This window comes from Vombatus ursinus, unplaced genomic scaffold, assembly GCF_900497805.2.
Source record: "Vombatus ursinus unplaced genomic scaffold, bare-nosed wombat genome assembly UNPS02000580.1, whole genome shotgun sequence".
NCBI lineage: Eukaryota > Metazoa > Chordata > Mammalia > Diprotodontia > Vombatidae > Vombatus > Vombatus ursinus.
In genome coordinates this window covers 6,830,893-6,844,803 of record NW_020940358.1, presented here as the reverse complement: position 1 = coordinate 6,844,803, position 13,911 = coordinate 6,830,893, and the positions used below count along the sequence as shown (strand labels likewise).

At 42.8% G+C, this 13,911-nt stretch overlaps 1 protein-coding gene across 1 annotated transcript in view; it reads left to right on the top strand.

Moving 5' to 3' along the window:
* Window positions 1-10,475, top strand: part of NTSR1 (neurotensin receptor 1) — a 132,703-nt gene extending 122,228 nt beyond the window's left edge. Inside the window, exons 3-4 of the mRNA XM_027848217.1 lie at window positions 4,217-4,307; window positions 10,226-10,475. Of these exons, the coding sequence (XP_027704018.1) occupies window positions 4,217-4,307; window positions 10,226-10,475 (341 nt within the window). The remainder of the gene's footprint in view (window positions 1-4,216; window positions 4,308-10,225) is intronic.
* Window positions 10,476-13,911: the final 3,436 nt, after the last annotated feature.

Genomic DNA, 13,911 nt, shown 5'->3' with positions numbered 1-13,911 from the left:
AAATCAGAGGCCTCGGCTCTAGATTGAGTCCCACCCTGACTCCCCACTACCTATCCCCAACCATAGAAACAACATTATGCCGCAGTAAGGTAAGAATAATCAGAGGGGTCTTCCTAGAGGCAATGAGTCTAGAATAAGTTATTGCTCAGAAATAAAAAGAATATAGGTCCCTATAGAACTGAGGTAGAGAAGCAGCACAGGTATAGGAAAGCATAGAACCATAGAATGATATATATTCCAGCCCCACCACTTCCTCCACTCATGAGTTTCCACTACTTCAGAGTTCCCTTGTGTGTAGCAATTGCTCAAGCACTCCCAAAAGAATTTATGAGCTCACAATTGGGTATGGAAAGCTATCTTACCCTACAGGAAAATAGGGGGGGAAGGGGATAAGAGAGCAGAGGGATGATAGAGGGGAGGGTAGATTGGGGGAAGGGGTAATCAGAAGCAAACACTTCTGAGGAGGGACAGGGTCAAAAGAGAAAATAGAATAAATGGGGGACGGAATAGGATGAAGGGAAATACAGTTAGTTTTTTACAACATGACTACTATGGAAGTGTTTTGCATGACTCACATATATAACCTGTATCGAGTTGCTTGCCTTCTCAATGAGGGTAGGTGGAGAGGGAGGGAAGGGGAAAATTTGGAACCCAAAGTTTTAAAAACAAAAGTTAAAAATTATTTTCACATGCAACTGGGAAATAAGATATATAGGCAATGGGGTATAGAAATCTATCCTGTCCTATAGGAAAATAGAAAGGGAAGAGGATAAGAGAAGGGAGCAGAGATAGAAGGGAGGGCAGATTAAGAGAAGGGGTATTCCGAATGCACACCATCTTGGGGTGGAGGAGGGATGAGATGGGGAGAAAATTTGGAACTCAAAATCTTGTGGAAGTGAATGTTGAAAACTAAAATTAAATAAATCAATTTTTAAAAATTTTAAAAAGAAAATAAATCAACAAACATTACAAATGAGGGCTTGATTTATTATTTTATTGATTGCCTACACTTAAAGTAATGGAGCAAATGTTAATAATGCAGAATAAACTTTAAAATGCAAAAAAAAAAAAAGAATTTATGAGCTCATAAAAAGAGAGGAGGTCCTAGATCCCAGTAGAAATTGGGCTAGATGACTTTTGAAGTGTCTCTTCCAACTTTGAGATTCTGGGATTCAGAAAGTTGGTAGAATAAAGGGGCATCAGAATATCAAAAGAGAGCTCTTTGCATTGACAGTTGGAAGATCTGAGCCTCAGAAAGGGTAAGTGGTTTGCCTAAGGTCAAATAGTTAGGTGACAGCAAAAAGAGATCTAGAATTTGGAGTCTCCTGGACTCCTAGTCAGTGTTTATCCCACCAGATTATAATCTTCTTGGCCATATTTAGCCTCTCTTTTCTCCACACAACATCAGATTTGGATGGAGGAACCATTATTTCCAGTCTGTTCATTCATTTTACACACACACACACACACACACACACACACACACTCACTCACTGGTTGGCCAACTTACAGGTGCAAAATTATTTGAATATGCCTTCCTGGGGTCAAATCATTTAGCAAGCAACATCGACTGCCCTTCAAGGAGTAACTGACATTTGCCAACACAACACATTTAAGAAATTTCTTTAGGTCCATTTAGCAGCATTCTTGATTTTTTTTTAAATGTCAGCAGCATTCCCTGCTGTTCCCTCTCTTGCCACGTCCAGCCCCTAAACTCAGGCATGAGATTTTATTCTTTCCGAAGATGCGACTACACCTCATAACTATCCTTAATCCCCTGGCCCAAACAGCACCAGTGACTTTTTCTGTTTTTGTGTTGCCCAGTAAGGTTCACATTTCATGCTGGGCATTCGTTCCACTCTGTGTTCCCTCTCTAAATAAACCCAAGACCTACTTTCTGTGCAGGTTCCAGAGAGTCACAGAGTATTTGCACTTCACATCCTTGAAACGATTGGAGTTTTCCCCCCTCTTTTTGACAAGCCTTAGCAACATGATAGGCAAGATCTAGGGGCAACACAGAAAGAGCAAAGAGATTCATTCTCCCTGGAAACCCACTCTTCTTCTGAGATTCCCCAGAATCTTAGACCTAGGAGAAAACATAAAAGTCATCTAGTTGAACAGCTTTATCTTCTCATTGGTGAGTTAGGAGGATGTCTACCACAAGCATGTGAAGATTCCCACAGCAGAATGGGCAGATGAGAAAAATTTGTTCCAAAGGCCATGAAGGCAGCTGAAATAAGCACCATGGCATGCTTAGAGCTTGGTTAGACATCAAAGATGCCAAGGTCATACAGTGCAGCCCAGGCCATTACCAATTGTTTTGACTTTTGTCCTGCCACTGGACTTTGATAACTTAGGAAAAGAAAGTGGTGGGGCAGCTAGGTGGCACAGTGGATAGAACTCTGGCCTTGGAGTCAGGAGGACCTGAGTTCAAATCCAACCTCACACACTTGACACTTACTAGCTGTGTGACCCTAGGCAAATCACTTAACCCTGATTGCCTCACCAAAAAGTAGAAAAAAAGAGAGAGTGAAGCTGATGACTTTATGCAACTCTGCCTTACTTAAATCCAATTAACAAACAGGTCAAGACATCACTCATGATGCCATTGGTCCTCTTCAAAAAACAAAGAATGAACAACAACAGGAATAGATGAGAAAATGGAGGCAGCAGGAGAGACAGCTTATGTGCCCAAGGTCATGTGGCTAAAGAGGGGCAGAAAAATCAATGGAAGCCAGAGTCTTCAATGTAGTTTTCTCACTGTAGCTCTGTGGGAGGGCAGATTTGAGTTTAACATGACATAGCTGGCAGGAGCTGAAGAGGACCTTTTCCCCAAGTGGATGATCTAGGTTCTAGATCTAGGACTCTCAGGAAAATAGAAGCTATTTGGAGAGCAGGGTCCTCTCCAAGAAGTTGCCCCACCCGCCTCTGGAGAACTCCTTTGCCCTGACTGAATGAATCTCCAAGCTCCTGCTGGCTGCTACCACTAGGGCACCTCTGTGGGCAAGAGAAGGCTTGGGCTTCTCCAGGGGAGAAGGGCCCTTGGAGATCCAGGCTCATGGTATATTTAGTTGCCATGGCTTAAGTAAAGCAAGCTTTAGATCAAATAATTAGACCTCAAAGGCTTTATTACTTCAGAACTAAACAGATACCTGGTCTTTCCTTCCCTTTATGAGATTGCAAAATTAATTTCATTCCTTTAAATAATTGAAGTGCCAGGGGATAAGGAATACCCTAGGAACTTCATTCCCAAAATTGATCTGAGAATGAAAACAATGTTCTCATTCTTTTCTCATCACCCAATGGTGCCCATCCTCCAAGTCCAGACGTTTCTTACCATCCTCATCCCTTTTCAGCCTTGTTCACAATTACTAATGCACACATATGAGCCTACCCACCAGATTTCAAGCATACTGTTATCAGGGATCTGTCTTTTTCATTTTTGCATCCTTCACAGTGCCTAGCACAAGATCCTTCATAAAGTAGGCACTCAGGGATTAAATTCTTATAATCTAGCTGATAGCTTACTAATGTTCAGACTCCTTAAGAGTCTGCTCAATATGACAGATATTCTAATAAACCTTGCCTTTGGCTGAAAAAAAATTAATATTTAAATCCAATCAAGGGCTAATATTGAAGTCAATTATAAAAAAAATGCTTTGAGTTCAAATAATTTTTTTAAAAATTTAATTGAAGTAAAATATGACAATTAAAGTCTTACTTTTAGGGGCAGCTAGGTGGCACAGTGAATAGAACTCTGGCCTTGGAGTCAGGAGGACCTACGTTCAAATCCAGCCTCAGACATTTAACACCTACTAGCTGGGTGACCCTGGGCAAGTCACTTAACCCGATCGCCCAAGCAAAAAAAAAATTAAAAAAATAAAGTAGGCACTCAGGAAATGTGTTGTGCTGTGTTGAAGTGGCTAAAATACACACACACACACACACACACACACACACACACACACACACTTAGAGTGAGTAACACTGAGGTTTTATCTAAGAACTGATTAGAACAGACCTAAACTTCTAGTTTCCAGAAGCACACAAAAGCATTTGCTAATAGTGTGACCTTGGTTCCCTTCCTGTCTTTGGATCTCATTTTCTCTGTTTGAAAAATTAAAAGGTTAAACTAGGTGATCTGTGAGGTCCCTTTCACCTCTGACACGCCATGACTCTAGGGCACTAAATCCATGGTGTTTCTTTCCCATTCCAGGTGCAGTGGTCATCGCCTTCGTAGTCTGCTGGCTTCCCTACCACGTTCGTCGCCTGATGTTCTGCTATATCCCATCTGATCACTGGTCCCCGTGAGTTTCTGCTCCATGTTATGTAAAAGCTGGTGTAAGAGTACCTGAGGAATTAAGTAAATTCAGGAAAAAGTCACTCCCTATAACACAAAACCCAAGCCCCTGTGCTAATCAAAGTCCCAAATCAGGGATGTTGGCTCTACCTTTCAATGATGCTGGCAGGCCTCTCAATGCCCTCCACAAGGGTAAGCAATTCAGCTCCATCCAAGGGTAGATGGGAAAGTTGTGCAGTCAGCAGTTAAGTCTTCGTTTGACGCTGCCTCTCCACCTCCTTGGGGCAGCTAGGTGGTGCCATAGTGCATAGACTGCCAGGCCTGGAGTCAGAAAGACTCATCTTCCCGAGTTCAAATCTCGCCTCAGACACTTACTAGCTGTGTGACCCTGGGCAAGTCACTTAATCCTGTTGGCCTCAGTTTCCTCATCTGTAAAATGAGCTGGAGAAGGAAATGGCAAACCACTCCAGTATCTTTGCCAAGAAAACCCCAAATGGGATCACAAAGAGTCAGACACAGCTGAAACAACTGAACAAAAACAATTCCACCTCCTCACCCCTCCCATTACCCTGTCTCATACCCTAGGAGCACAAAGCCTGCACTTTCTTCAATGTGTTGGAAAGTATATTAGACTTCAATTCCAGAAACCTGAATTTGGTTTCAGACTCTGATACTTTGTGGTACAATGGAAAGAGAACTGGATTTGGTGTATAAAAATCTGCCTTTGAATCTCAGCTCCAACTTGAGCTTCGTTTTCTTCATCTATAAAATGGTCATGATAATATTGCATGCACTAACTACTCAAAGAATTGTGACAAAAAGACTTTGTAAACCTCAAAATGATATGTCAAGCCAAGTCAACAATATTTATTCAGAGCCTATCCTGTTCCAGTCACTGTGCTAAGTGCTGTGATGTGCTAAGTACATCATTATCATCAACATCATCTTCATCAGCATCATCACCAATGGAAGAAACCTGGTATAGTGCAAGTCAGGAGACCTGAGTTCTAACCCTAGCTCTATATGGCATTGGCCAAGTTGCTTTTTCATCTCTGGGCCTCAGTTTCCCCCTCTGTCAAATGAGGATGTTGAACTAGATGATCCTCCAGCTCAACATTTCACCCTTTTTTCATAAGAAGCCTTAGGCATCCTTCAAAAAGCAAGCTTTTCTAACCTAATTTAGGTAGGATTTCATTCACCAAAGTGTGATAGGTATAGACCTTTTTTAGTAACATGTTTATTGTGCAAATTAAAGTGCCTTTGATGGTTCTCACTTCCCTTCCCAATAGGAAATAGTAGTATTTGTGTTTCTCCACAAGCTAAACCCCTTGGGACTTTCCCTCCATGCCCACCAGTTTTCAGGAAGGAAACCCAGGGCCCCTCACTGTATTTTCTCCCTCCCTTTACCAAGTCACAGGATCATAGATTTAAAGCTGGAACGGACTTAAGAGGCCACTAAGTTCAACTCCCTCATTTTATAGGTGAAGAAAATAACTCTCAAAAAGATAAAATGACTTGTGTCAAGTCATACAGGTACCATGTGCCACAGGCAGAATTTGAACCCAGGGGGCAGCTAGGTGGCACAGTGGATAGAGTACCAGCCCTGAAGTCAGGAGGACCTGAGTTCAAATCCGACCTCAGACCAAACACTTGACACTTACTAGCTGTGTGACCCTGGGCAAGTCACTTAACCCCAATTGCCTTAGGGAAAAACAAAAAAAGTATTTGATCCCAGAGCATCTGAATCTGAATCCAGTACCTTTCCACTGTGTCACTTTTCCTCTCATAAGAATCACAGTAACCTGCTCATTCCCTGGGGAAACTCTAAACCCTTGAAAGTGAAGATCAATCTGTGAAGGTAGTTTATGAAATTAGAATTAGGATCTAAACTATTCTTCTGTCACCCTGTAGTGGCTTCTTCCTAGCTTTTCCCAGCCCTGGCATAATGTTGTTGCTGTTTTTCAGTTGTGTCCCACTCTTTGTGACCCCATTTGGGGTTTTCTTGGCAAAGATACTGGAGTGGTTTACCATTTCTGTCTCCAGTTCATTTTACAGATGAGGAAACTGAGGCAGACAGGGTTAAATGACTTGCCCAGGGTTACACAGCTAGAAAGTATCTGAGGCCAGATTTAAACTCAGAAAAATGAGTCTTCCTGACTCCAAGTCCAGCACTCTAGCCACTGTGCCACCTGGCTGCCCCACCAGTCCTAACATACAGAGGTTTTAGAGCTGGAAGGGGATCTGAGAAATCATTCTTGCCTAACCACCTACATCTTTAGACAACAAAATACACTACATCAAGCATTTATTAAGTACCTACTACTGGTGGAGCCATGCTAGGGATCAGGGAGGATACAGATAAGATGAGATTCCTCCCTCCCTTCATGTAAGACACCACCTAATAAAAGAACAATATAAATGTCATAGCATTTCAGAATTTAAAATGCCTTCGGAGGCCATCTTGTCCAACCTGTACTTAAAAAAGGATCCCCCAAACAGTATTTCCAACAAGTCATCCACAAACTCCAATTTCTAGATGATCCATTCTAGGGATGGGGCTGAGGCCTGTGATTTCATCAATATAAGATATATTGGGATGTATGGAGTGTTAAGGGAGAACTAGCACCTGTGGTGTGAGGGCTTACTGAGCCCTTTTCAAGGCTGCTCATCCGCCTTTGGGTCCAACTGGTTATTCAACTCTTACCTGTGACTCCAAGAAGCCGTAGCATGCACAGTGGCCACACCCTGGCAAAACTGTCTTGGCAGACAGGCTAAACCAGGTTGAGGGTAACTGACAGGCCTCAACTCCATCAGTGAGTTAAGAGGATGTCTACCCCAAGCATGCAAGGACTTTCCCTGGTGGAATGGACAAATTTGTTTCAATGGCCATGAAGGTGACTGATGCAGGTACTGTGGAACTCTTAGAGTTTGCTCAGACATGGAAGATGCCAAGGTCATCCACTGCATCCTGGGCCATTGCCAGCTGTCTTGATTTTTGTCCTACCACTGGACTTCGATGACTCAGGAAGAGAGAGTGAGGCTGATGACTTTGTGAAACTGCCTCTCTTAAACCAATTCATATGCAGGTCAAGACATCACCTCATGATGTCATTGGTCCTCTTCAAAAGCAACAAACAATAATAATAGGTTCTAAGGCAAGTCCTTTCCCCCTCTCTGGGCCTCAGTTTCCTCATCTAGAGTAGGAATAAATATTCCTGTGATTATAATAGGGTTGTTGTGAGGATTAAATGAGATAATTTCAACATGTATTGAATACCTACTACATGTAAGGCCCTATGATAGTCAGTAGGGAATAATAAAAAAAAAGAGAAATACAGACCCATGCTATGATAAAGATAATCAAGACCAGTCCTATAATGAGGCACAGACCCTGACCTGAAGGAGCAGACAATCTGATGATGGGTAGAAAATAAGAAAAGTGCATAAATAATTGTGAGATAAAACAGAATGTGATAAAGAAAAATGCCAAGGAGAGATAACCTATATGGAAGCACTTTGTACTTCACAGATATCACATAAATATTATGGAGTGACATATTGGACTATCCATGTAGTCCAATTTTTTTTAAGTAACCCTTGGAAGGAGTAATAGCTTAAACTAATTCATACTCGGTGCTAATGTCTTTCTAGATGTATTTTCCTACTGGATTGGGGTGGGGAAGCAGGAAGGTAAGAGACAGGGAGGGACCTGAAAGAAAAAAAAGGGAGGGGTTTTGAGCGGATTAGGGGGAAAACAGTAAAGAAAAACCGACAATTTCACCATTGCTATCTCTGTTCTCCACTCTCACCTCAAGAACTTATCCCTCCCCCTTGCCACCACAAGTCCCTATCCCACTGTGAGAAATGATTCATTTGGATGCCTACTATATTCCAATCAGCATTAATCTTTTTAATAAGATTCCATAGGGATAGTGAATATAGGTTCTGTATATTAAACCCCAGAGCTGTGAACTGCAGATTGTAAGTTCACTTGCTTAATCATGGGAAGCTAACTAGAGGCCCTCCACCCTTGTTTTTCCTTATTATGATGACCAAGCCCAAGGTGGCAGAGGTGGCTCAATTACATGGAAAATCCCCCAACTTATTTTTGTACCTCCAGACCACTCTTTCTTGTCCAACATGAGCAGGTGACCATCTTGTGACCATTTAGTCAGTTGAGATGCCCCAATGCGTTGCCCAACCCAAGACCCCCCTCCTGACATATCATTTCTAGCTGATGCATCATTTTTGGCCCATGAAACAAGTCCCATCAACCAATGGGATTCTGTATTTTGTGTTGCCCCTTTAGAGTGTTCAAGTATCAAATCTGATTTCAAGCCTTATAAAAATAAGGCCCTGGAAGAAGGGGGCATCTCAGATCATGAGGAAGATCTGAGGTCCACTTCATTAGAGGGGACTACGGACCCTTTAATAAAGTGTCATTGGCTCAGAGCTCTGCCTCAGTGGTTTTTCTTGCAGATTGGGTAATTATAATCCCCACACCACAGCCCTGTAGTCATCAGCCCCAAGCCGAGAAACTCTTCAGGAAAGAACACTGTGGCCTTCAACTAAGCCAGTTAACTTCAAGTGCCAGCTACCTTTTTTTTGCTTCCCTTGGAACAAAAAGTTCACAAATATCAATTCTTCCCCACTTTTCAACCATATTACCACTCTCAAGTCCTTGAGGAGAGCCAGCTAAGTTGGCAAGAAGGACCTAGTTTCCCCCCTCCAAATGACCAGTAAACAGGTCACTCTGTCCTCCTTCACAAAGCCTGCTTTGCTCTCCTCAATAGCTGTCAGCAAGCTTCTGAAGGGCTAGTACTTGGCAAACGAAGCCTTTGCCAGGAAATTCAGAAAAGGAAATTTTGCTTAGGCTACAGCCTTGAGGGACTGAGGTGAGATGTGAGGGGGGTCATGGTTTCGGGCTCAAGATCATCCATAACAAGCCAATCAGTCACCCAAAAGCTTGCAACAATTTAGGAGACATCTAAGAAGATACAGAAAATAAACTAGGTGGCTTAGAAAAGAATTAGGGGAAGCTACCTTCAGATAGTGCAAAAATACATAGGATCGAACCCTGACTCTAATTCATGATAGATAAAAGCAGGGGTCTGCCATCCACATGTTAGCAAGTACTGCAAGCTTACATGTTTATTATCAAAAGCTGCCTTTGTTTTCTCTGATAATAAGAAGGACTTCATCCAGAGGGGACCTGCCAGGGATGAAGTCAAGAGCATTCCTGCATAGGGTGAGCAGTTGGACTAGATGGTCTCTAAGATCTCTTCAAAACCTGAGATCTTAAGGTCTGTTCCAAACTTGAGAGGTGATGAGGCAATGTGAAAAGAGTGATAGATTTGGAATCAGGAGGAACTGGGTTAAAATTTCATCTCGGATACTTGAGAGCTGTGTGTCACTGAGGAAATCACTTCTCTGTGCCTCAGTTTCCTAATCTGTAAAAGGAGAGAGTTGGTCTACATGACCTTTTAAGGTCTCTCTCAGCTCAAAACCTATGACCTTATGATTCTAAAGAAGAATCAATTTATTCTGTCACTCTAGAGAACAAAACTGGCACCATTGGCTTAGTGTTGCAGGAAGAATTTGCTCCAGTATAAGGAAGAACTATTCACCAAGCAGAGCTATCTAGCAATGGCTGCCTTGTGAGGTAGTAAAGTTCCTGTCACTGAAAGTGTTCAAGTAGGGATTAGATAATCATTAGGGATATTGCAGAAGAGCCTCTGGCCTTAGGAGGGAGATTGAATGTCATGGTTTCTAAGGTCTCTTCTAGTTGATATTATCAGATTTTATTATTTCAATGGTTGTATAATTCCATGACCTTGAAGGTTGTCTCTGTCCTTTTTTGCTTGGGTTTCAAAACCCTGTAATGCATCTGGGTATTATCTTTCTCCCTCCCCCTTTACTCTCCAGGTTCCTCTATGATTTCTACCACTACTTCTACATGCTCACCAACGTCCTCTTCTATGTCAGCTCCACCATCAACCCCATTCTCTACAACTTGGTGTCAGCCAACTTCCGGCAGATCTTCATTTCCACCCTGGCTTTCCTCTGCCCTCCCTGGAGAAGAAGGAAAAAAAGACCGAGGTTCTCCAGGAAGTCTAACAGTATCTCCAGCAACCACACCTTTTCCAGCAATGTCACCCGGGAAACACTCTACTAGAGCTCCAAAGAGTTGGCTCCAGGGTCATGGAGGGTGGAGTGGAAGCTAATGCTATCCCGCCCCATTCCGCCACAGTTTGAGTGCATGTGATGGTATATTTGGCACAGTGATGTCATTCATACATACACTGGCCTTTCACATCTTGTAACTAGCATCTATCCATTCATTTGGTATTGGGGGTGGGTGGGAAGGGGCATTGCTAGCCTGGGTTCAGACAAGGTGTCCGCTAGGAGTTCCACCATTTCTTTTAACTTCTAAGAATTGAAATTGAGACAACCTGCATTACAGAATCCATTTGTTTTAAGCATAAAGGTATCCACTGCTCCCACCTCTGCCACCCTCCCCTCCCTCTTTCCTTGGAAAGCCCAGGGATGTGATTATTTCTTCCAGAGGCACCAAACAAGGACTTTAATGAGGAGAAATTAGTTTTCAGTGAAAAGGGGTTTCTTTGTGATCCACCTAATGGTTATTTAGAGCAGAGACATGGACAAATAAATGGGCTCCTAGATCTGGGTGATTATTCACAGATGCGTCTCTGCTGAATGTTTGCTAATAAGTTCAGCAGGTTCCAGAGAATCAGTAAGAAAGAGGATGCTCATAAAACCAGAAAAGTGGCCTCTGTTCAACTCAAGCCATTGTTCTCCCAGCCTTGGTTCTGTCTGGAAGCTTAGAATTCTGGCCCAAAAGAGGGAATCAAAGAATGATGGATCCTAGAAAGGGTCATTGAATGAGATCCTTAACTACCCAATTAAGTTACTGTATGTGGAAGGGATTCCTGAGATAATCATGACCAAAGGCTCTTGCACAGAACCAGCCTCACCTCCTGCCTCCAGTTCTCCCCTCAGGATAATAATTGTCTTGGCCAATCCCACAGGACATACTCCAGTCCTATGTTAGGAAATTATATCAGAAATGGAACTCCTTGGCCCAGGCTGACCACCCAGGCCACTCAGTCTCTCCTCTCTGGGCTAAAAGCAATTGTGATCCTACATTCAATTTCATTTAATTCAAAAAATAATTATTGAGGGGCAGCTGGGTGGCACAGTGGAAAAAGCACCAGCTCTGGAGTCAGGAGGATTTGAATTCAAATTTGACCTCAGGTATTTACTAGCTGTGTGACCCTAGGCAAGTCACTTAACTCTGATTGCTTCTCAAAAAAAAAAATTATTATTATTATTATTGAGTATATTATCGAGTACCCTACTGTATATAGGACACCACACCAAATGTATAGATAGCTCCCTCATTGGATTCTGTGAAGAAACAAATATTAATTCTCTCTCCTCAGGACTGAGAAAGTACTCTCTGTTCAGCCTATTGTGCATGAAAAAGCCTCCTTTAGGCTCCATCAGTTGGTAAAAACCTGATCAGACTCAGATGCCCAAGAGAACAGTCTAGTAGTCAGGGGTGGGGAACCTGCGGCCTTGAGGTTACATGTGGCTTTCTAGGTCCTCGGGTGTGGCCTTTTGACTGAGTCCAAGTTTTACAGAACCAATCTTTTTATTAAGGGTATTTATTCTGTGAAGTTGGGATTTAGTCAAATGGCTGCACTTGAGGACTAAGAGGGACACATGTGGCCTTGAGGCCTCAGGTTCCCCACACCTGGTCTAGTTACATCCCTACTGACCCCAGACCAGGCTTCTCCCTGCCAGGTTCTCTCTCCACTGCTTTCCCCCACCATCCTAGGCACACAAGGAATATTCTACTCGAGCTTCATTCTCCACTCATCCAGGTCAATGCATGGAGGCAAGAAACCACTGAGCGTGGAACCACAGAATTTGGTGGGAGGAGGGAGGAAAAAGATGAAGATTTCTTTCATGTCTCCTCTCCCACCCTTGACTCTCCTCACACTATTAAAATGGCTCTATTGGCTGGCTTCACAGACTGCTCCCTCTCACTGCTCTCCCATCCCCATACTTCCTTTGTTCCATGCTTCTGATTCCTTTGGGCTCCTGAGAATTCTTGAAGGGCTAGTCGCCTCTCTCCTTTCACTCAATATTTACTCCTGGTCAGTGTCACTTAAGTGGAGATCTTCCTCCAGAGGAATCAGGGGCTACAGGGATTTGTTTATACACTGTATCTGAACAGAGAAGCAGAGAAAAGTTACCTAAAGAAAGGAAGTCCCAAGATCACTTACCACCAGTCAGCAAGTTTTGCATTTCTCAGATCTAAAAGGCACTTCATAAATGTTTGTGATTGATTGATTGGCTGAACATTTATCCAAAGCAGTCTTGATTTCACTTGGTGAAGAGGAGGAAGAAGGAAAGACTGATGGCTTTATCTCAAGATATTGGGGAGAATTCATGTAGGTTAAAAATCAGGCTGTGCATGAGTAGGTTTTTCTTTGCCCCAAAACTGCAACTTTGCACAGTGGCAAAGTTGAACTGAGTGAGGCAGATGACTTAATAGGAAAAGACCAAATTAGGGTGCAGAACTTTCCTTCTCAAAATCCCTCTCTTGGCCCCGTAGACCTATGGTTCTATGAGTCAAAAATTCTCCTGTATATAAGGCCACTATACCAGACCAAGAATAGGAAGACTTTGGTAATCAACTGACCTTTATTTCAAAATGGGATGATAAGCAAAAAAAAAAAAAAAAAAAGTCAGGCTGTCAGGTGAGAGACTGCAGGTTACAGCTAGTTATATGACTGATTACTGTTTCCATACCTACTGCTGGAGGACTGAGCAAGTGTCCCGGCTGGAACTACCAGGAGTTCAACCTGTCTCGTCTCCTGCCCAAGGTCTTAAACTTGAATATTCAGGAGAAGCTGATAATTGCAGCCTGATGAATAGTGTTTGTGCATCCATTATGCCTCTACCTGACAAAACAGAGCTTGTAAGAGCAGCTCAAGCTGATCTGGATGCAGGGTCCCAGATTTTCCCAAGTGATGGGGAAGTTCTTCTCTGAGGACTTTATTTCTAATCTGCCAGAAAACTCCAAAAAATTGTGTCACTTATACCAATCTTTGCAGCTGGGTAGCAGGCTTTGTCTCCTACTTGGTTACTAGCTGTAGTGGAAAAGGTTATACATGAGATATTCTACCTAAGTGTCAGAAGCCTTAAGGTGGCAGGGTCTGAGGACAGCAGCAGGGGAGTCCTCAGAGGAGCCAAAATGAGAAGGTACTTTGCATTGATGTATTTTTTTTTTAAATTAGAGCAACTGAAGGTCAAAGGTACCTCCAGGCTGGTGAAAATTCAGGGAGCTATCACTCTCTTGGTTCTCTCCACATGCGTAGCTCCTCCCAACAAGATTTCAAGTGGCAGCATTATCAGGGACCTCTCCCCAGTTCAGCACAACTTGGGTGTCAATGTATTAACATTATCCTTCCTTCTTCGTGCTGGGTTCATAAACCAGCACCAGCAAGGATGTCTGACAGGAGGTAACAGTTTTCATTCCAGCTTTGCTATTAGCTTATTGTGTGGCCAGGCAAGCCAGA